A 22,005-nucleotide genomic window follows, 5' to 3' on the forward strand; every position below is an offset into this window, starting at 1 on the left:
TACAGATGACAGTTTACGTTTTGAATTTGGAGGGTTATATTATTCTCAACAAAATAAAATCTACAGGAAAACTTCTGAATAATTACTTAACGCAGATATATAGACTTTGTGACAGTGGTAAACATACTCACTCTACTTTGAATTAAATTTTAAAAGGAACATGAAAATTGGACTGCATTTGGTTGGTAGCCCTAGTTTTTCAGTCCATGAATACAACAAATAATGTTTCACTTGGGCGTTTCATGAGAAAATGTCGAGCAAGATTAAATGTAATACCTTCTTATGTGACAGGCTTCTCTGTTTATCTTTCCTTCGTCCCCTTCGACCACGTTCTATTTAAGTTAGCTCAGACGCTGTAAGAGCGTAAAACGTTACGTGCACGTTACTGCATAGTTGGCCATCTGTTGGTAAAATTATGAAGTATTACGAAACTTTATTGTACGAGCAAGGCGAAGCGAGCGTAGCCGCGGCTGAGCGGCGAACTGGGCAACTTCGCCAGGCTTCGTACTTCATGAATGAACTACTTCATTTGAACGCTTCACGGCAAAGAGTGAAATGAATGAAGTAGTTCACGGGAATCAACGAGTTCGACCCATCTCTAACTGAAATTTTACTCTCGCAGTCATACCTCGTGTCACAACAATGCTTGGAGTCGTAGAGTCGTCCTCCCATGTTTCGCCCTCAGATTGTTGCTATCGATATCTAAATGCTTATTTATTTCCATAGAGAATCGTAGAATCTTACGCAATGCGAAGAACAGCCATAAGTTGGCTATGTTGTTTTCGATACTAGTGTAATATTTAATCAATGTAATGGAGAGTTCTGACACACTCCTTACAGTGTGTAAATTAAATGTCGTAGTGCATATTTATATAACGTTATGTTACAAAAAGTGCTAAAGGTGCACAATGTTGCCCAGTTTTACTGCATTTGAAAAATGACGTTTAAGATCTTAATAACGTTCTGGTTCAGAAAGAGCCATCGCCCGAAACGGACAGCAGTAAACAAAGTATATAAAAGCGTCTCCAATGTAACATTATTTTATTAGGTTGCATTCAATAAAATTATTGTAATTATTCTTCGTGAGAGACCTTCCTTTTTTATATCAACCCGCGAGAATAGGTATAAATTAAATACTATAAATTTCGGCAGGGTGTTCGTAAATTCCCGTTACAAACTTCTAGGGCTTGAGGAGGGGAGTGAGTACATAATATATAGAATCAGAACCCATATACGGAAACGTATCGTTCCCGTCCTACGACGGTTTCAGGTCAGATGTGCAACGCGTCCACGTGTGCTGAGTAAAAGACAGAAGTCTCAGAGCTGCTTCTCCTGGTACGCAATAGGGTAGAGAGGATGACGTGTACTACGTCAGATGGTCACCTGATGTTACTTAACGTATGAAAAGTTCGATTTACAAGACTCCTGTAGAGACAGGAGAAGATGTGCCGACACAAGTTCTGGCCACTGTTCTAAAAATTGAAGAGACACCAGGTGGGATGAAGAGTGAGTACCGGAACATGCTTCGTAACTACAATGTCTGTAACAATGTGGTCTCCACATCGAGCCGCTGTTGTAGTGCATCAGTATTGTTCTGAGCGTACAGTATGTACAATAAGCTGGTTTTTTTGTTTGGAATAATGTAGACACGTAATGTTTATGTGTTAATACAAACAAATGTGCTTAAGTGATAAATGAATGTTACGTTATGTTTCCTTCCCAATATTTACTTAACAATTGTACTGCATCACGACTAATTCTTTTCCTCAAGCAGAAGTGGGCGAGTTAAACATCTGCAGTGAAACCGACGTAGAACGGAAACGGTACTTTTCCGGACATGGGATCCTATTCAAAATATTCTGTACACTCTCCTTTCTATAAGACCTAGAAGTTTGTAAGGGGAATTTCCGAACACCCTGTATAAACACTGTCTCTAGATATTTCAATGGCTGCCAACATGGTTCATTTGAGTATTTCTGTGTGTGCTGGTCTGCAGCCTCAACAAATTTTACGAAAAGCATGCTACTAAAATAATGATCCACCAAAGCTGTTTTTTTTTATGTACTCTACCTATTTAAGGGATGGCTTATCCTCGAGCGGTATATTATAAAATCTTAAACGTTGTATTTGAAATGTAATGTACTTTTGCTTAGTCATATTTGAACGTGCTTGTTATATTATCGGTGACAGATAATTCAGAACCAATTATCTCCCGGGTTCCCGGGTTCGATTCCCGGCGGGGTCAGGGATTTTCTCTGCCTCGTGATGGCTGGGTGTTGTGTGCTGTCCTTAGGTTAGTTAGGTTTAAGTAGTTCTAAGTTCTAGGGGACTGATGACCATAGATGTTAAGTCCCATAGTGCTCAGAGCCAACCAATTATCTGTAGCGTAGCGCTAGAGAATGAGCCATCGCTATAAAGTGGTAGCAGTAAATAACATATAAAAGAGGAACTATGGTGGGTCGATATTACATTAGGTATTACATTAGTATGCATTTCATACAATGGTTGCATTTAGTGTTTGTCATTGATCTTTCTTCCCTTTAGCGATCCACAGAAATATAAATTAAACATCATAAAATTCCTGAAGTATAGTAGTCCGATGTGTATGATGGGTATTAATCGTTTACATGTGACCGAACAGAACAGTATTGTAGTATCCGATGCACGGTCTGACACAGTACTGTAATAGCCGATACACGGCCTAATTCGTCACGACTTCCGTGATGGACGTCAGTGGTTGAGCGTCACTCTAGAATATAAATTAAACATCATAAATTTCCTGATGTAATCCGATGTGTATTATGGGTATTATTCGTCTAGATGTGACCGTGCAAAACAGTATTGTACGAGGGTCACTCCAAAAGAAAGGCACACTATTTTTGCAAAAATACAGTTTTCATTCTGCATGTTCGAAAGTTTTACAGTGTGTAGATACATCCTTATCGTTTGTTTTCAAACTTAGGTCAACCTGTTCCCGTGAGTGGCGCCGTCACAGCATGTCTTCAAGATGGCTGCTACACTTGACGTTCGTCAGAAGCAACGTGCTGTCATAGAATTCCTGTGCTGTGAAAACGAGACAGTGGGAAACATCCACAAGAGGTTGAAAACGATGTATGGTGATACTGCGGTCGATCGCAGTACAGTTAGTCGGTGGGCAAGCAGGTTACGTGATTGAAAGCGGGCACGGCAATATTGAGGATTGTCCTCGCAGCGGCAGGCCTCGTACTGCACACACTCCAGACAATGTGCAGAGAGTTAACGAATTGGTGACTACTGACAGACGTATCACAGTGAACGAATTGTCACGTTACGTTGGGATAGCGGAAAGAAGTGTTTGCAGCATACTGAAAGTGTTGGCGTTAAAAAAGGTTTGTGCCAGGTGGGTTCCCAGGATGTTGACAGTGACTCACAAAGAAACAAGAAAAACAGTATGCAGCGAACTTTTGGAACAGTACGAGAATGGTGGAGATGAATTTCTTGGAAGAATTGTGACAGGTGATGAAACATGGCTGCATCATTTTTCACCAGAGACGAAGAGGCAATCAACGGAGTGGCATCACGCAAATTCACGGAAGAAAAAAAATTCAAAACCACACCTTATGCTGGAAAAGTTATGGCTACGGTGTTTTTCGATTCCGAGGGGCCGGCCGGAGTGGCCGATCGGTTCTAGGAGCAACAGTCTGGAGCCGCGCGACCGCTACGGTCGCAGGTTCGAATCAGGTGTTCCCCAGGGAAGCGTCCTGGGACCTCTGCTGTTCCTGATCTATATAAATGACCTGGGTGACAATCTGAGCAGTTCTCTTAGGTTTTTCGCAGATGATGCTGTAATTTACCATCTAGTAAGGTCATCCGAAGACCAGTATCAGTTGCAAAGCGATTTAGAAAAGATTGCTGTATGCTGTGGCAGGTGGCAGTTGACGCTAAATAACGAAAAGTGTGAGGTGATCCACATGAGTTCCAAAAGAAATCCGTTGGAATTCGATTACTCGATAAATAGTACAATTCTCAAGGCTGTCAATTCTACTTAAGTACCTGGGTGTAAAAATTACGAACTTCAGTTGGAAAGACCACATAGATAATATTGTGCGGAAGGCGAGCCAAAGGTTGCGTTTCATTGACAGGGCACTTAGAAGATGCAACAAGTCCACTAAAGAGACAGCTTACACTACGTTCGTTCGTCCTCTGTTAGAATATTGCTGCGCGGTGTAGGATCCTTACCAGGTGGGATTGACGGATGACATCGAAAGGGTGCAAAAAAGGGCAGCTCGTTTTGTATTATCACGTAATAGGGGAGAGAGTGTGGCAGATATGATACGCGAGTTTGGATGGAAGTCATTAAAGCAAAGACGTTTTTCGTCGCGGCGAGATCTATTTACGAAATTTCAGTCACCAACTTTCTCTGCCGAATGCGAAAATATTTTGTTGAGCCCAACCTACATAGGCAGGAATGATCATCAAAAATAAAATAAGAGAGATCAGAGCTCGAACAGAAAGGTTTAGGTGTTCGTTTTTCCCGCGCGCTGTTCGGTGGTGGAATGGTAGAGAGATAGTATGATTGTTGTTCGATGAACCCTCTGCCAAGCACTGAAATGTGAATTGCAGAGTAATCATGTAGATGTAGATGTGTGTGATGTCCTTAGGTTAGTTAGGTTTAAGTAGTTCTAAGTTCTAGGGGACTGATGACCTCAGAAGTTAAGTCCCATAGTGCTCAGAGCCATTTGAACCATTTGATTCCGAGGGACTCTTGCTTGTGGACATCATGTCAAGTGGAACCACCATAAATTCTGATGCATATGTGACGACACTGAAGAAACTTCAAGATAGACTGAGTCTTGTTCGACCGGATCGGCAAAAGCAGTATGTTTTGCTGTTGCGCGACAATGCACGGCCACATGTCAGTCAAAAAAACCATGGACGCGATCCCAAAACTCGGATGGGCAACACTGAAACACCCGCCTTACAGTCCATGTGACTATCATCTCTTTGGGAAACTGAAAGACTCTCTTCGTGGAACAAGGTTTGAAGATGATGGTTCCCTTGTGCACGCTGCCCAACAGTGGCTCCAACAGGTTGGTCCAGTATTTTACCGTGCGGATACACAGGCGCTGGTTCCAAGATGGCGTAAGGCAGTTGAGAGGGATGAAAATTATGTGGAGAAATGAAAATATTGTTCCTAAAGGATGTATCTACACACTGTAAAACTTTAAAACATGTAGAATAAAAGATGGATTTAAAAAAAATAGCGTGCTTTTCTTTTGGAGTGACTCTCGTAGTTTCCAATACACGGTCTAGTACAGTATTGTCATTTCCGATACACAGTCTAAATCAGTGATTCCCAAAGTGATCGATATCGACCCCTTGAGATCGATATCGGTTTCCTAGGGGTCGCCATAAACGAAAACTGATTTTGGGGGTCGACGAGGTCTAAAAATCGAGCGCTATTAAATTAACACAAGTTCTTATCTAAAACTTTTAGGATAGGTAGGTACTGTATTGTTTATGTTGTGTTACGTGTACTAAGAATAATTAATATTTTTGTAGGAAATAGCATTGTTGTAGTAATGTAAAGTCTCAAGTTCGTACAAGATGAAAAACTATTACTATTTAACGAGCTTGCACTTAGGTTGAAAGTTCATTTGCGTTTTGAAATTCGTTGGAGTTTGAACGATAATAACTCGTATAAGTACTCATTTATTTCAAGAGATTACAAAGTTGTTACATAGCTAAATTAAGTGAAGTAAAGTGACTGAAAAAGTGGTAAACACAACATACAACATATTTTAAATAGGTAGGTATAAAAGTATTTGTAAAAATTACTTACACTTAAGTTGTTAAGTAGGTAGGTACCTAAACTTTGAAGTGTTCAGTTTGCTTTGGTTTTCGTTCTTATGCTGATAGGTACCTACTTACCTAATACGAATTTTCTATACCTAATTACCTACTATAGTTTCTTACCCAATATAGGTATCCAAGTAAGTCAGTAATACCTAACAATAATCCATTACCTGGGTGTGATAAAAATAAGATAGTGTGCAGATTTAAAAGTTTATTATTGGTTTTTTATTTAGGTAGTTTTTTATTTGCAGGATTACTGATAGTTTTATGATGGCGGACACGAAAAAAAATGCAGACAATACAGTTAGGACAACTTGAAGTTCGGATTTATTGACCTAAGTCAGAATGAAAAATAACACTCTGTAGCAGCTGTTTTAAGTTAGCGGACCATTATGAATAACGGGGTTGATCTTAAAAGTAGGTAATTTGGCCATGGGGGTCTGAGGTAACAGTTCATTTTGGAAAAGGGGTCACTTCTCCAAAATAGTTTGGGGATCCCTGGTCTAAATAGTTACGAATTCTATGATGTACGTCGGTGATTGAGAGTCTAGCACCAGTTCTACATCATTTACATCGTTCCAAAGTGACCAGTGTTCTTTTTTTACTCTTTTTTCAAGAAGTGGTTAAATAATATTTTGTCAACAAAACGCGGGGCGTTTGCGGCGCAGTCTCGGCGCGCGCGACGCTGTGCCTGCCCGAGGCGAGCGAGGTGGAGGTGGTGACGGGCCCGCACTTCGGCGGCCGCGTCGCGGCAGAGGGCGCCGCCGGGTCGCGGTGCTCGCTGGACGGCGACGCCCGCAGCGCGCGCGCCGTCTACGTGCTGCGCGTGGACCACGCGGCGTGCGGCGGCGCGCGCAACGCCACCGCCGTCACCACCTACGTCACCGTGCAGGAGAGCGCCGCCATACTGACGCACTCGACGCGCCGCTTCCTCGTCATCTGCTCCTTCCAGCCGGACACGCTCACCGTCAGGGCCGGGTGCGTCCTCCACTCCTTACCACTGGCCACTTGCTGGGGCCTTGCATCACCTCCACATCTACCTGTGTTCATTTGAAATGGCATTAATACGAGCCCCTAATAATAACGCACAATCCGAAATCCGTAACTTCTGTGGGTAAAATCTCGTCTTTGGCTTTTTTTTTTACTTATACTTTTTTTACTTATACAAATTGTTACTTATACTTAGTATGGAAATGGAAGAGGATGTAGATGAAGATGAAATGGGAGATACGATACTGCATGAAGAGTTTGACAGAGCACTGAAAGACCTGAGTCGAAACAGGGCCCCGGGAGTAGACAACATTCCATTAGAAATACTGACGGCCTTGGGAGAGCCAGTCCTGACAAACCTCTACCATCTGGTGAGCAAGATGTCTGAGACAGGCGAAATACCCTCAGACTTCAAGAAGAATATAATAATTCCGATCCCAAAGAAAGCAGGTGCTGACTAGAGATGGGGGATCCGCTCTTGAACTGATTCATAGAGTTGAATCTTTCAAAGGAGTGAACAATCAGTGACTCAGAAAAAAAGAACGGTAGCTCCAAACGTTTCCCGCAGCAGAGAGAGAGAGAGACGGAGAGTATCAGCGGGTCCTCTGCTGAGCACACTACACGCCACACAACACAGCCAGCGCCGGCTTCTGCCCTGCTTCTACCTTGGCTGCCTGCATTGTGCAGTGCCCCATTGGATTTTGTGTTTTACATATGCCGTGCCATCTCTGTGCTCCCTCTGCCGCGTGCAGTGTCTGGCGCAGCTTAACTTAGCATCGCACTCCGTCGGCCGGCGATCGTTTCAGTCGCACGTCCTGCTCTCTGGGCAGTTGATGCGAGCAACAGGACAGAGAGCCTCCAAGCGGAGAACATAAGAACTACTTGCAACAACCTGCTCGCAAGAGAACGGACGACTTGTCTCGGAGCGGTTGACTGGTGGCCGTTCACCGCTCCCCCCCACCCTCGGAACTCGCCCGCTCAACGCTCACCCCACCGTTCTCGACTCTAGCCAGAGCGTTGAGAAAAACAACTCAGGTGTCACTCTCGTCTCTGCGGTCTTAGCTCACGCAGTAATACAGCTCGCGGCTCGACCGGCTCGACCTGCTTGACTCAGTGCCTCTGCATCGGAGTTCGTCTCTACTGGATATTGTTCTTCGTAGTAATACTGCTATGTATATTACAATATTATGTTATGTATACATCATTTGTTTTTATTTTATTTTTATTTGTTTAAACTGATGAGATTAGGTTCCTGGCGACTCCTCTTACTATAGGATTTTTATTATGGACACTCGAATTTACGCTTTAATCACGAGCGAACCGATAAACGTTTCGCAAAATGTGATATACCAATACTTTCCTTGTTTTATTCTGCGTAAGGCTATATGCAGCATTTTAGTCTTACAGTCAAATTTCTATATTTTTTTTCTTATTCTGGTACGGATTTTGCGATTAAAGGCGTCTTCGGAAGGAAACGTTCACTTTAAAAATATATGGCTTGCGATGTATTTATACGAGGTAAATGAAATTTTAATACTTTATAGCCAAATATATTGTTAATGCAAATCTCAAGTTAAAACATTTTCCGATCACCCAAAAAACCACGGTAGTGCAAAATAAATCAATAATCAAAAACTTTGTCATAGCGTGGAAATTTCAATAAACAATACAAAATTCTTACTCATTATCTGTGTTACTTCAAAATAGGATATAATAAGATCAAAATACAGGTATAGTACTGGAATAAACCAAGTTTAAAGGGCAATGTGCCTTCCATTTATTTTCTATTGTGAATGAGTGGTGAGTCATGAAAAAGAGCTACTTCATTTCAGGGAGTGAACAGTTCTGATCCGATCTCTGAAAAAGAACAGTTTTGCCCATCTCTAGTGCTGACAGATGTGAAAATTACCCAACAATCAGTTTAATAAGTCACGGATGCAAAATACTAACGTGTATTCTCTACAGACGAATGGAAAAATTGCTAGAAACTGACCTTGGGGAAGATCAGTTTCATTTCCGTAGAAATATTGGAACATGTGAGGCAATACTGACCCTACGGCTTACCTTAGAAACTAGATTACGGAAAGGCAAACCTACGTTTCTAGCATTTGTAGACTTAGAGAAAGCTTTTGACAATGTTGACTCTCTTTCAAATTCTAAAGGTGGCAGGGGTAAAATACAGGGAGCGAAAGGCTATTTACAATTTGTACAGAAACCAGATGGCAGTTATAAGAGTCGAGGGTCACGAAAGGGAAGCAGTGGTTGGGAAGGGAGTGAGACAGGGTTGTAGCCTATCCCCGATGTTATTCAATCTGTATATTGAGCAAGCAGTGAAGGAAACAAAAGAAAAATTCAGAGTAGGTATTTAAATCCACGGAGAAGAAATAAAAATTTGAGGTTCGCCGATGACATTGTAATTCTGTCAGAGACAGCAAAGGACTTGGAAGAGCAGTTGAACAGAATGGACAGTGTCTTGAAAGGAGGATATAAGATGAACATCAACAAAAGTAAAACGAGGATAATGGAATGTAGTCGACTTAAGTCGGCTGATGCTCAGGGAATTAGATTAGGAAATGAGATACTTAAAGTAGTAAAAGAGTTTTGCTATTTGGGGAGCAAAATAACTGATGATGGTCGAAGTAGAGAGGATATAAAATGTAGACTGGCAATGGCAAGGAAAGCGTTTCTGAAGAAGAGAAATTTGTTAACATCGAGTATTGATTTAAGTGTCAGGAAGTCGTTTCTGAAAGTATTCGTATGGAGTGTAGCCATGTACGGAAGTGAAACATGGACGATAACTAGTTTGGACAAGAAGAGAATAGAAGCTTTCGAAATGTGCTGCTACAGAATAATGCTGAAGATTAGATGGGTAGATCATTTAACTAATGAAGAGGTATTGAATTGGATTGGGGAGAAGAGAAGTTTGTGGCACAACTTAACTAGAAGAAGGGATCGGTTGGTAGGACATGTTCGGAGGCATCAAGGAATCACCAGTTTAGTATTGGAGGGCAGCTTGGAGGGTAAAAATAGTGGAGGGAGACAAAGAGATGAATACACTGAACAGATTCAGAAAGATGTAGGTTGCAGTAGGTACTGGCAGATGAAGAAGCTTGCACAGGATAGAGTAGCATGGAGAGTTGCATCAAACCAGTCTCAGGACTGAAGACCAAAACATCAACAACATACTTATCGGACTTAACTGCTAACGTCATCAGTCCCTAAGCTTACACATTACTTAACCTAAATTATCCTACGGACAAACACACACACATCCATGCCCGAGGGAGGACTCGAACCTCCGCCGGGACCAGCCGCACAGGCCATGACTGCAGCGCCCAGACCGCTCGGCTAATCCCGCGCGGCAACATCAGTCCCCTAGACTTAGAACTACTAAACTAACCCAGTGGAACTGACGGGATACCAATTCGATTCTACACAGAGTACGCGAAAGAACTTGCCCCCCTTCGAACAGCCGTGTACCGCAAGTCTCTAGAGGAACGGAAGGTTCCAAATGATTGGAAAAGTGCACAGGTAGTCCCAGTCTTCAAGAAGGGTCGTCGAGCAGATGCGCAAAACTATAGAGCTATATCTCTCACGTCGATCTGTTGTAGAATTTTAGAACATGTTTTTTGCTCGCGTATCATGTCGTTTCTGGAAACCCAGAATCTACTCTGTAGAAATGAACATGGATTCCGGAAACAGCGTTCGTGTGCGACCCAACTTTGTTCATGAGACCCAGAAAATATTAGATACAGGCTCCCAGGTAGATGCTATTTTACTGGCCTTCCGGAAGGCGTTCGATACAGTTCCGCACTGTCGCCTGATAAACAAAGTAAGAGCCTACTGAATATCAGACCATCTGTGTGGCTGGATTGAAGAGTTTTTAACAAACAGAACACAGCATGTTGTTCTCAATGGAGAGACGTCTACAGACGTTAAAGTAACCTCTGGCGTGCCACAGGGGAGTGTTATGGGACCTTTGCTTTTCACGATATATATAAATGACCTAGTAGATAGTGTCGGGAAGTTCTATGCGGCTTTTCGCGGATGATGCTGTAGTATACAGAGAAGTTGCAGCAGTAGAAAATTGTACCGAAATGACGGAAGATCTGCAGCGGATGGCCACTTGGTGCAGGGAGTGGCAACTGACCCTTAACATAGACAAATGTAATGTATTGCGAATACATAGGAAGAAGGATCTTTTATTGTATGATTATATGATAGCGGAACAAACACTGGTAGCAGTTACTTCTGTAAAATATCTGGGAGTATGCGTGAGGAACGACTTGAAGTGTAATTATATAAAATGAATTGTTGGTAAGGTGGGTACCAGGATGAGATTCATTGGGAGAGTCCTTAGAAAATGTAGTCTATCAACAAAGGAGGTGGCTTACAAAACACTCGTTCGACCTATACTTGAGTATTGCTCATGAGTGTGGGATCCGTACCAGATCGGGTTGACGGAGGAGATAGAGAAGATCCAAAAAAGAGCGGCGCGTTTCGTCACAGAGCTACTTGGTAAGCGTGATAGCGTTACGGAGATGTTTAGCAAACTTAAGTGACAGACTCTGCAAGACAGGCGCTCTGCATCGCCGTGTAGCTTGCTGTCCAGGTTTCTTGAGATTGCGTTTCTGGATGAGGTATCGAATATGTTTCTTCCCCCTACTTATACCTCCCGAGGAGATCACGATTGTAAAATTAGAGAGATTCGAGCGCGCACGGAGGCTTTCCGGCAGTCATTCTTCCCGCGACCATACGCGACTGGAACAGAAAAGGGAGGTAATGACAGTGGCACGTAAAGTGCCCTCCGTCACACACCGTTGGGTGGCTTTCGGAGTATAAATGTAGATGTAGATGTAGATGTAACCAAGGACATCATTCACACCCATTCCCGAGGCAGGGTTCGAACATGCGACCGTAGCAGCAGCGCGGTTCCGGATTGAAGCGCCTAGAACCGCTCGGCCACAACGTCCGGCCCGCCATCATCAGGGTTATTTATTCTGAAACATGCAAAAAATAGCGTTATTACAATACAATACCAAAAACCGTTATTACATGTGTACTAACTACCTTGAAGTTGAAGTTCTTCTTAGCGGGTTTGCTTATAAATAGATTTATTTTGGGAGAGGCTCCGACTTGAGCAAAACACTAGTTTCCTTTTTTTTATTCCCCAGAAATGTTTCGCTGAAGTTATCTTCTATAAAACAGGGAAAATGCTTTTTACTATTTTTACACGTATAAATTTGAGTTTTGAAAATAGTGTTTGACAGAGACAAACTACGTAAAATCCAGGAAATCCATAGCATGTGGTAACAAGGTATAGATACAAAATTTTATCTGATTGGCTTTTAGTTATTCAGGTAACACAGAAGAAGCATAGCTTTTCAGCTTTGGCAGTATTCCATGACAGTGAAACATCGTACAGTGATTGGCAAAGGCGTCGAATTAGAATAACACTGAAGACGTTCTGGTTTCTGTGTCACGGTGCGTTAATTTTCAGACCATTGTTGACTAGAAGGTTAGTGACGTGGACAGTGAAAACGGAGCACAAAAAAGTGCGAGTATCTTCATCTTCATTGAAATACTGGCACTATCTCATAGAATTTATGCAGAAGGGAGAGTACAGCATAAACTAACTAGATGTGATACACGATCAGCTCCATGTTGCTATGAGCGAAATTTTATGAACCGCAGTTTTTAAAATGAACCAAAAAATATGATTTTTTTCATATCTTCTCCAGTACTGCAGACTATCTCGTAATTATAGATGGAACCTCACAGAATGCCAAAAAAAGACTAGAACTACTGATGCATCTACATCTACATGGATACTCTGCAAATCACATTTAAGTTCCTGGCAGAGGGTTCATCGAACCACCTTCACAATTCTCTATTATGCCAACCTCCTATAACGCGCGGCAAGAATGACCACCTATATCTTTCCGTACGAGCTCTGATTTCCCTTATTTTATCTTGGTGATCGTTCCTCCCTATGTAAGTCGGTGTCAACAAAATATTTCCGCATTCGGAGGAGAAAGTTGGTGAATGGAATTTCGTGAGAAGATTCCGTCGCAACGAAAAACGCCTTTCTTTTAGTGATGTCCATCCCAAATCCTGATTCATTTCTGTGACACTCTCTCTCATATTTCGCGATAATACAAAACGTGCTGTCTTTCTTTGAATTTTTTCTATGTACTCTGTCAGTCCTACCTGGTAAGGATCCCACACCGCGGAGCAGCATTCTAAAAGAGGACGGACAAGCGTTGTGTATGGGGTCTCCTTAGTAGGTCTGTTACATTTTCTAAGTGTCCTGCCAATAAAACGCAGTCTTTGGTTAGCCTTCCCCACAACATTTTCTGTGTGTTCCTTCCAATTTAAATTCTTCGTAATTGTAATACCTAGGTATTTAGTTGAATTTACGGCTTTTAGAGTAGACTGATTATCGTCTAACCGAAGTTTAACGAGTTCCTTTTAGCACTCATGTGGATGACCTCACACTTTTCGTTATTTAAGGTCAACTGCGAGTTTTCGCACCATTCCGATATTTCTTCTAAATCGTTTACCAGTTTGTTTCGATCTTCTGATGACTTTATTACTCGATAAACGACAGCGTCATCTGCAAACAACCGAAGACGGCTGCTCAGATTGTCTCCCAAATCGTTCATATAGATCAGGAACAGCAAAGGGCCTATAACACTACCTTGGGAAACGCCAGAAATCACTTCTGTTTTACTCGATGCCTTTCCATCAATTACAACGAACTGTGACCTCTCTGACAGGAAATCACAGATCCAGTCACATAACTGAGACGATATTCCATAAGCACGCAATTTCACTACGAGCCGCTTGTGTGGTACAGTGTCAAAAGCCTTCCGGAAATCCAGAAATATGGAATCGATCTGAAATCCCTTGTCAATAGCACTCAACACTTCATGTGCGTAAAGAGCCAGTTGTGTTTCACAGGAACGATGTTTCCTAAACCCATGTTGACTGTGTGTCAATAGACTGCATATCGACGTTAACGATATGGGACTGTAGGTTAGTGGATTACTCCTACTACCTTTCTTGAATATTGGTGTGTCCTGTGCAACTTTCCAGTCTTTGGGTACGGATCTTTCGTCAAGCGAACGGTTGTATATGATTGGTAAGTATGGAGCTAATGTATCAGCATACTCCGAAAGGAACCTAATTGGTATACAGTCTGGCCCAGAAGACTTGCTTTTATTAAGTGATGCAGACATCTAATAACGCAGGGCTCTAAGTGAAGGAACAGAAACGTGACTAATGAAAGTAACTCACGAAATATACCGAAAACCAAGTGTGGCAACATTAAGAAAACAGGCAAGTTTAAATTTCTAGGAGGAGATATAATTGTAAAAACTGAAGAAGAAGCAGTTAAAATCAGAAATGACAGAATGAAAATAGCATACATGAAAGTGAGAAATCTATATAATAAAAAACGTTTTTCTAAAGATGTTAGATTAAGGCATTGTAATACGGTTGTAAAACCACAAGTCCACTTTTATCTCGATGCAAAATGACATTACAAGAAATCATTTTCGTAATTTTCCTATCAAAAGGAACCGTTTGATACATATGACAATTACGTTCCGTTTAATTCATATTTTAGTAATTTTCTACTAATTTTTGGTTTTATCTGTTTTTCGCCGTTCCACGTCTCTTTCAAGATGGTTCAATCAACACATAACCATGATTTGCATGCGAACAGAACTGTAAATCTTTGAGTGACTCGAAAAGTCATTTAGGTAGACCATATCATCCATATAACACACCTTCAGCATAACTTAAAATGATATGTAACTTAATTTGATTCGTAAGATAAGCCGTACTTCTCACTTAATGAGAATAACAAGCCACCAGAGAAAGATGAGCACCGTGAGCTGAGGGTAGGCAGTTGTGAGAGTCTTGGCACGATGTCGACGGGTGTAGCAAGCAGATGCTTTGACAGCTACAAATGTGCGTATTTTCAAGGTGGCGCTGCATTTTATTATTATTATTATATGGTGAAGATATAGAAAAGAAAGAAACAAGAACCTTGCCAAAATACTGAGGAACAAAGATGGCAGCTGGGTTTTGAGACCAAATAGGGAAATATACTCATTCAGTCTTGAACAGATGAGATCAGGGAAAAGGGACATCTAGACTGAATGAAGGAAGAAATATTAACAAAGAAGATCCACACATTCTTCTATAACAGGAAGCCAAAGCAAATGCGTGGTGTGGTAAGACAAAAAAAGGGCATAGAAGAAAAGCAGACTAAACAGGAGACCTCAGTCAACAGAGTCGAATTCATCCTTGAAGTCGATAAATTCAATGGTTCTCTGGAAGATAAAAGAAACAGCTCGAGCCAGTTGGTCGGATGAAAGGAAAACAGCTCATTCAGAGGAAGTGAAAGAGTTTTGCAGAAGGATGAAGCAAAAGAGAAATAAATACACTTCTGGTCATTAAAATTGCTACACCACGAGGATGACGTGCTACAGACACGAAATTTAACCGACAGGAATAAGATGCTGTGATATGCAAATGATTAGATTTTCAGAGCATTCATACTAGGTTGGCACCGGTGGCGACACCTACAACGTGCTGACATGAAGAAAGTTTCCAACCGATTTCCCATACACAAACAGCAGTTGACCGGCGTTGCATGGTGAAACGTTGTTGTGATGTCTCGTGTAAGGAGGAGAAATGCGTACCATCACGTTTCCGACTTTGATAAACGTCGGATTGTAGCCTATCGCGATTGCGGTTTATCGTATCGCGACATTGCTGCTCGCGTTGGTCGAGATCCAATGAGTGTTAGCAGAATATGGAATCGGTAGGTTCAGGAGGGTAATACGGAACGCCTTGCTGTATCCCAAAGGCCTCATATCACTAGCAGTCGAGATGACAGGCATCTTATCCGCATGCCTGTAGCCGGCCGGAGTGGCCGAGCGGTTCTAGGCGCTACAGTCTGGAACCGCGCGACCGCCATGGTCGCAGGTTCGAATCCTGCCTTGGGCATCGATGTGTGTGAAGTCGTTAGGTTAGTTAGGTTTAAGTAGTTCTAAGTTCTAGGGGACTGATGACCTTAGAAGTTAAGTCACATAGTGCTCAGAGCCATTTGAACCATTTTTCGCATGCCTGTAACGGATCGTGCAGCGACGTCTCGATCCCTAAGTCAACATATGGGAACGTTTGCAAGACAACAACCACCTGCACGAACAATTCGACGACGTTTGCAACAGCATGGACTATCAGCTCGGAGACCATGGCTGCGGTTACCCTTGACGCTGCATCACAGACAGGAGCGCCTGCGATGGTGTACTCAACGACGAACCTGGGTGCACGAATGGCAAAACGCCTTTTTTTGGGTGAATCCAGGTTCTGTTTACAGCATCATGATGGTCGCGTCCGTGTTTGGCGACATCGCGGTGAACGCACATTGGAAGCGTGTATTCGTCATCGCCATACTGGCGTATCATCCGGCGTGATGGTATGGGGTGCCATTGGTTACACGTCTGGGTCACCTCTTGTTCGCATTGACGGCACTTTTAAAAGTGGACGTTACATTTCAGATGTGTTACGACCCGTGGCTCTACCCTTCATTCGATCCCTGCGAAACCCTACATTTCAGCAGGATAATGCACGACTGCATGTCGCAGATCCTGTACGGGCCTTTCTGGATAAAGAAAATGTTCGACTGCTGTCCTGGCTAGCACATTCTCCAGATCTCTCACCAATTGAAAACGTCTGGTCAATGGTGGCCGAGCAACTGGCTCGTCACAAGACGCCAGTCACTACTCTTGATGAACTGTGGTATCGTGTTGAAGCTGCATGGGTAGTTGTACCTGTACACGCTTTCCAAGCTCTATTTGACTCAATGCCCAGGCGTATCAAGGCCGTTATTACGGCCAGAGGTGGTTGTTCTAGGTTCTGATCTCTCAGGATCTATACACCCAAGTTGGGTGAAAATGTAATCACATTTCAGTTGTAGTACAATATATTTGTCCAATGAATACCCGTTTAAATTCTGCATTTCTTTTTGGTGTAGCAATTTTAATGGCCAGTAGTGTAGTCATCTTGACTCGGTCCTTAATTGCTACATACAAAATAAGACACATGAAAATTTTGCGGAACATATGTTTATTTCGTCTCCAGACGTAAATTACAGTACGATTGAGACGCACTGAATTATTTTGCCGCATCAGTGTTGCCACCTTCACACTAGCAAAAAAAAAAAAAAAATTAGAGCGCCATCTTGGAAATACGCACATCTGTAACGGCCAGGACGTCGCTTGCTACACCCGTCGATATCGTGCCAAGATTCTCACAACTGCCTACCCGCGGCTAACGGTGCTCGTCTTTCTCTGGTGGCTTGTCATTCCCATGGCGTCAAACAAGCCTTAAGTGAAAAGTACAATGTACCTTACATATAATTTAAAGTCCACCTAAATGACTTTAGGAGTCGCTCAGAGATTTCCAGTTCTTTTCATCGTTAGATTTTGTACTCTTGCTTCTATTGAAATTCAAAACAGTTTTCTAAACAAGTGCGATATTTTATGATGAGCCTTTCTCTCCTATCAGGTTTGCTGGGATTAGTTAATAGAAGCAATCATCCATGTTGCTGTGGCGTTCTTGAGTCCGAGGATGGGTTTGATGCAGCTCTCCATGATACTCTATCATGTGCAAGCCTCTTCATTTCCAACAAACTATTGAAACTGAAATACTTCTCAATTTGCTTCCTCTATACATCTCCTGGCCTCCCTCTACTATTTCTACCTCCCACACGTCCCCTCTGATACTATACTGGTGATGCCTTGGTGTCTCAGAATGTGTCCTATCAACCGAACCCTTCTTTTTGTCAAGTTGTGCCACAAATTTGATGTCTCTCCAAGACTATTCAGTACCTTAGTTACCCACGTAGTCTTCAACATTCTTCTAAAGCAACAAATTTCGAAAGCTTCTATTCTCTTCTTGTCTAAACTGTTTATCGTCCATGTTTCACTTTCCTACATGGCTACGATCCAGACAAATACGATCAGGAAATACTTCCTAACACTTCAATCAATATTCGATGTAAACAAAATTTCTCTTCTTCAAAAACGCTTTTCTTGCCATTACCAGTCTACATTTTATATCCATCAGTTATTTTGGTCCCCAAATACCAAAACTCATCTACTACTTTAAGCTTCTCGTTCCCTAATCTAATTCCCTTAGCGTCACCTGTTTTAACGTGACTACATTCCATTATCCCTGTTTTGCTTTTGTTGATGTTGGTTTTATACCCTCCTTTCAAGACGCTGTCCATTCCATTCAACTGCTCTTCCGAGTCCTTTGCTGCCTCTAACAGAATTAAAATTTCATTGGCAAATAAAATTTTTGTTTCTTCTCCCTGGTTTCTGTGCAAGATGTAAACAGCCTATCTCTCCTTGTATTTTACGATGTCCTCCATAAAACCTGTTATATCAGCATGAATAAGAGGTGGTTCTGATTTCCAATAGCCGTCGTACTGTTGGTCATAATTTCGAAAAAAAAGGAACTAAAAGCGAAAACTTTAATTGCACAACGAGAGCTGTTATAGTAAATTTGATTAATACAGGGTGTCTTAATCAAACCTCCCTGATTTACCCAGGGAAAAACCACAGTAGATACGACAGTGAAAAATGCACCACATTGTAGAGAATCTCAACGAATTTATTTATTCATCATCAACACACCTCTACAAGTGAACCATTTGTAGCATGAACAATATCGAGTCTATATTTAATTTCTTTCCAAGTTCTTTGTAACGTTTCCTCTGTTATTGTTGCAATCACATTAGTGATATGATGTTGCAACGTAAGAATATTATCCACTTTGGTCGCATATATGCGGTCCTTCACGAATCCCCACATGAAGAGATGAAGTGGCGTAATATCGGGTGAACAAGGTGGCCAGGCAATGGGTCCTCTGTGTGCGATTCAACATTGGGAAATTTCCTATCCAGGGACTTGCGAACAGCCGTTGACCAATGCGGCGGAGTTCCATCTTGTTGAAAAATGATATTGGGTTGCAAGTCTTGTATCTGAGGGTACACAAACTGCTCCAACATGTCCAGATACACTGTCCCATTCACTGTTTGTTACATAAAAAAGAATGGTGCAACAATCCTGTTGTGCATTGGCCTGCACCAGATGTTTAGTTTAGGGCTATCATGAACATGTTCTATGACAACGTGCGGATTTTGCGATGCCCAAATCCGAACATTATGCCTATTAACCCTTCCTGATAGATGGAAGGTTGCCTCTTCTGAGAATAAACATCTTTCTGGGAAGCTTGCATCCATATCAATATGCTGCAGCGTATCTGCAGCAAATTGTTGTCAGTGTGGTTTGTCGTTTGGCGTCAGATGTTGCAGAATTTGTACTTTGTAAGCACACACACAAAGACTCTGGTGAACTACACGATGCAATTTTGATTGAGATACATCAAGTTGCCTAGACGCTTGACGAATTGACTTACGTGGGCTTCTCAGAAACGTTTGTCTGATGTCTTCCACTGTCCCTTCTGGAACTCCGTAATGTGTACTGCCAGAATGTTTCATAACACTTCTTGTTGCCAGAAACAACCTATACTATTCCTTAATTGTTTTCACATTAGATGGATCACATTCATACACACGATGATAATTTCTTTGCACAGTAATCGGCGAATTTGTTTCTGCAAAACACACTACTGCTTGCGCGCACTGCTATGGAGTCGCCATTTTCACTTCATGCGACCACACTGCACTTTGGCGACGATACTTGGCACTTCTGATGCGGGAATATAAATTCTTTGAGATGCTCTACAATGTGGTGCATTTTTCGTTGTCGTATCTACTGTGGTTTTTATCTCCTGGGTCTTTGAAATCAGGGAGGTTTGACTGGGATACCCTGTATCTTTGAGTAAACAAGTAGCTGTCAAATTTGAATTTCTGTGACTCAAAAATAATAAAAAACGTATTATAAGTGTAACATCAAATCACAGAACAGCTTTAAAACGTTACTGAAAAAATATTACATCCAGCAATTACGTACAGCAGCAATAGTTTTCTTGAAGTTGACGTATGTCCGTTTACAACGTCAGGCCATGTTGTGATAAAAGCAATGAAGCCGAAATAAGCTTATACTAAAATATCAAGGAGCATACTGTTTATTAATTCTCTTCAAGCTGCATTAAGTTACAGAATTTCGATCGATGTTGTGCTGTAACCAAAAGTATGTGTCATGTTACACCAGACCCAAATTTTATAAGGTAAGAATTGGCTCTACATGGCTCTGAGCACTATGGGACTCAACTGCTGTGGTCATCAGTCCCCTAGAACTTAGAACTACTTAAACCTAACTAACCTAAGGACATCACACACATCCATGCCCGAGGCAGGATTCGAACCTGCGACCGTAGCAGTCGCGCGGTTCCGGACTGCGCGCCTAGAACCGCGAGACCACCGCGGCCGGCAAGGTAAGAATTGCGGTTATGCTTCACAAACGAGAGCTTACAATCAGTCTCGGATTAATGAAAAGAACGGCAAGTTCAGTAGAATTGTATAGCAGGGATAACTAGGGAGTGAGCGTTCAGATACGAAGAACAGAGTTTTTTTTACCAGCATACACTGACTTCGAAAGCCAAATGGCTATGGGGCAGTGTCAGCTTTCCCAGAAAACTGTGGAGTTGCAGCTAGACATGGAAAACATTGCAGAAGTAATGAATGCGTGTGGATATCGCTTCGGTAATACCAAGTCTCGTAAAGCAAAAATGGCTCTGAGCACTATGGGACTTAACATCTGAGGTCATCAGTCCCCTAGAACGTAGAACCACTTAAACCTAACTAACCTAAGGACATCACACACACCCATGCCGGAGGTAGGATTCGAACCTGCAACCGTAGCGGTCGCGCGGTTCCAGACTGAAGCGCCTAGAAACGCTCGGCCACACCGGCCAGCCTCGTAAAGCATTCCTGCTTGATTAGAAATAAAGTGCTTTTCATTCACTCAGTTCAAAGATTAATAGACGTAAGAAGCAAGCCATCACCGAGGAAATCCAACAGTAAGAGAGCAGCTGAACTTCAAGAATCAAGGTGAACAATGCATGACCAGATTAAAATCGATATGAAAATTAAACGATTTAGACCGATGTTTTCGAATTAATAATTATGTGACAATGACAAGAAACGTGAGTTGGGTGTCGTGATTTGGTGGCGCACTTTTCAGATCCTGTGTTTCACTAAAGAGACTCATTTTAAGCTGCACAAACAATATATCGCAGTTTACACTTCTCGAGTGCAAACTGCAATTTGCATATGTTGTAAATGAATTTATGCTCTGACCCAGAAGACAAAGGAATTGTGGATCATGCAGAACAGAGGTCCAGCACACGTGGCTCAGCAGCATTTGTAGCTCCATTGAAATGGTCACCATGAATCCTGGGCATTACCATGCCAGACAAGTCATTATGGAGAATCACCAAATACCATGCGGCTCAACGTTGGTACATAACTAACAAAGATATGCATAAAAATGTTGATGGAGTCTGACTTCTGAGACGCTCCCAAAATGTTAAGGAGAACATTCTGAGTAACACACAGTAGAGCACATGTAGAGCCGCTGAATACACAATTTATAAATGTAAGTTCTCCGGTACACAACATTCATTATCTGATCAAAAATATACGGACACCTGTTAGTGGACATTAATATGGCATGTTGAAAGTGAACCCGTTTGTGAGCTGTAAAAAAAATGATTGATTGAGAACCTGGCAGGGTCGTACACAATGAAAGTTACCTTGGCAGGGTTCTACACAATGAAAGTTATCCTGGCAGGATAATACACAAGGAAAGTTATCCTGGGATTGGACGCCACAGCCGGCCGAAGTGGCCGTGCGGTTAAAGGCGCTGCAGTCTGGAACCGCAAGACCGCTACGGTCGTAGGTTCGAATCCTGCCTCGGGCATGGATGTTTGTGCTGTCCTTAGGTTAGTTAGGTTTAACTAGTTCTAAGTTCTAGGGGACTAATGACCTCAGCAGTTGAGTCCCATAGTGCTCAGAGCCATTTGAACCATTGGACGCCACAATGAAAGTTAACACTTGGGGGTGACTATATGAAAGTGATGATTTGATTGAGAATGTAAGCAAAATAAAGTTTACTGACAACATTTATTTTC

General features: G+C 42.1%; 1 protein-coding gene across 1 annotated transcript in view; it reads left to right on the forward strand.

The window, feature by feature from the left end:
- Positions 1-22,005, forward strand: part of LOC124593878 — a 256,554-nt gene that overhangs the window by 203,098 nt on the left and 31,451 nt on the right. Inside the window, exon 4 of the mRNA XM_047132225.1 lies at positions 6,504-6,813. Within this exon, the coding sequence (XP_046988181.1) occupies positions 6,504-6,813 (310 nt within the window). The remainder of the gene's footprint in view (positions 1-6,503; positions 6,814-22,005) is intronic.

This window comes from Schistocerca americana, chromosome 2 (assembly GCF_021461395.2).
Source record: "Schistocerca americana isolate TAMUIC-IGC-003095 chromosome 2, iqSchAmer2.1, whole genome shotgun sequence".
NCBI lineage: Eukaryota > Metazoa > Arthropoda > Insecta > Orthoptera > Acrididae > Schistocerca > Schistocerca americana.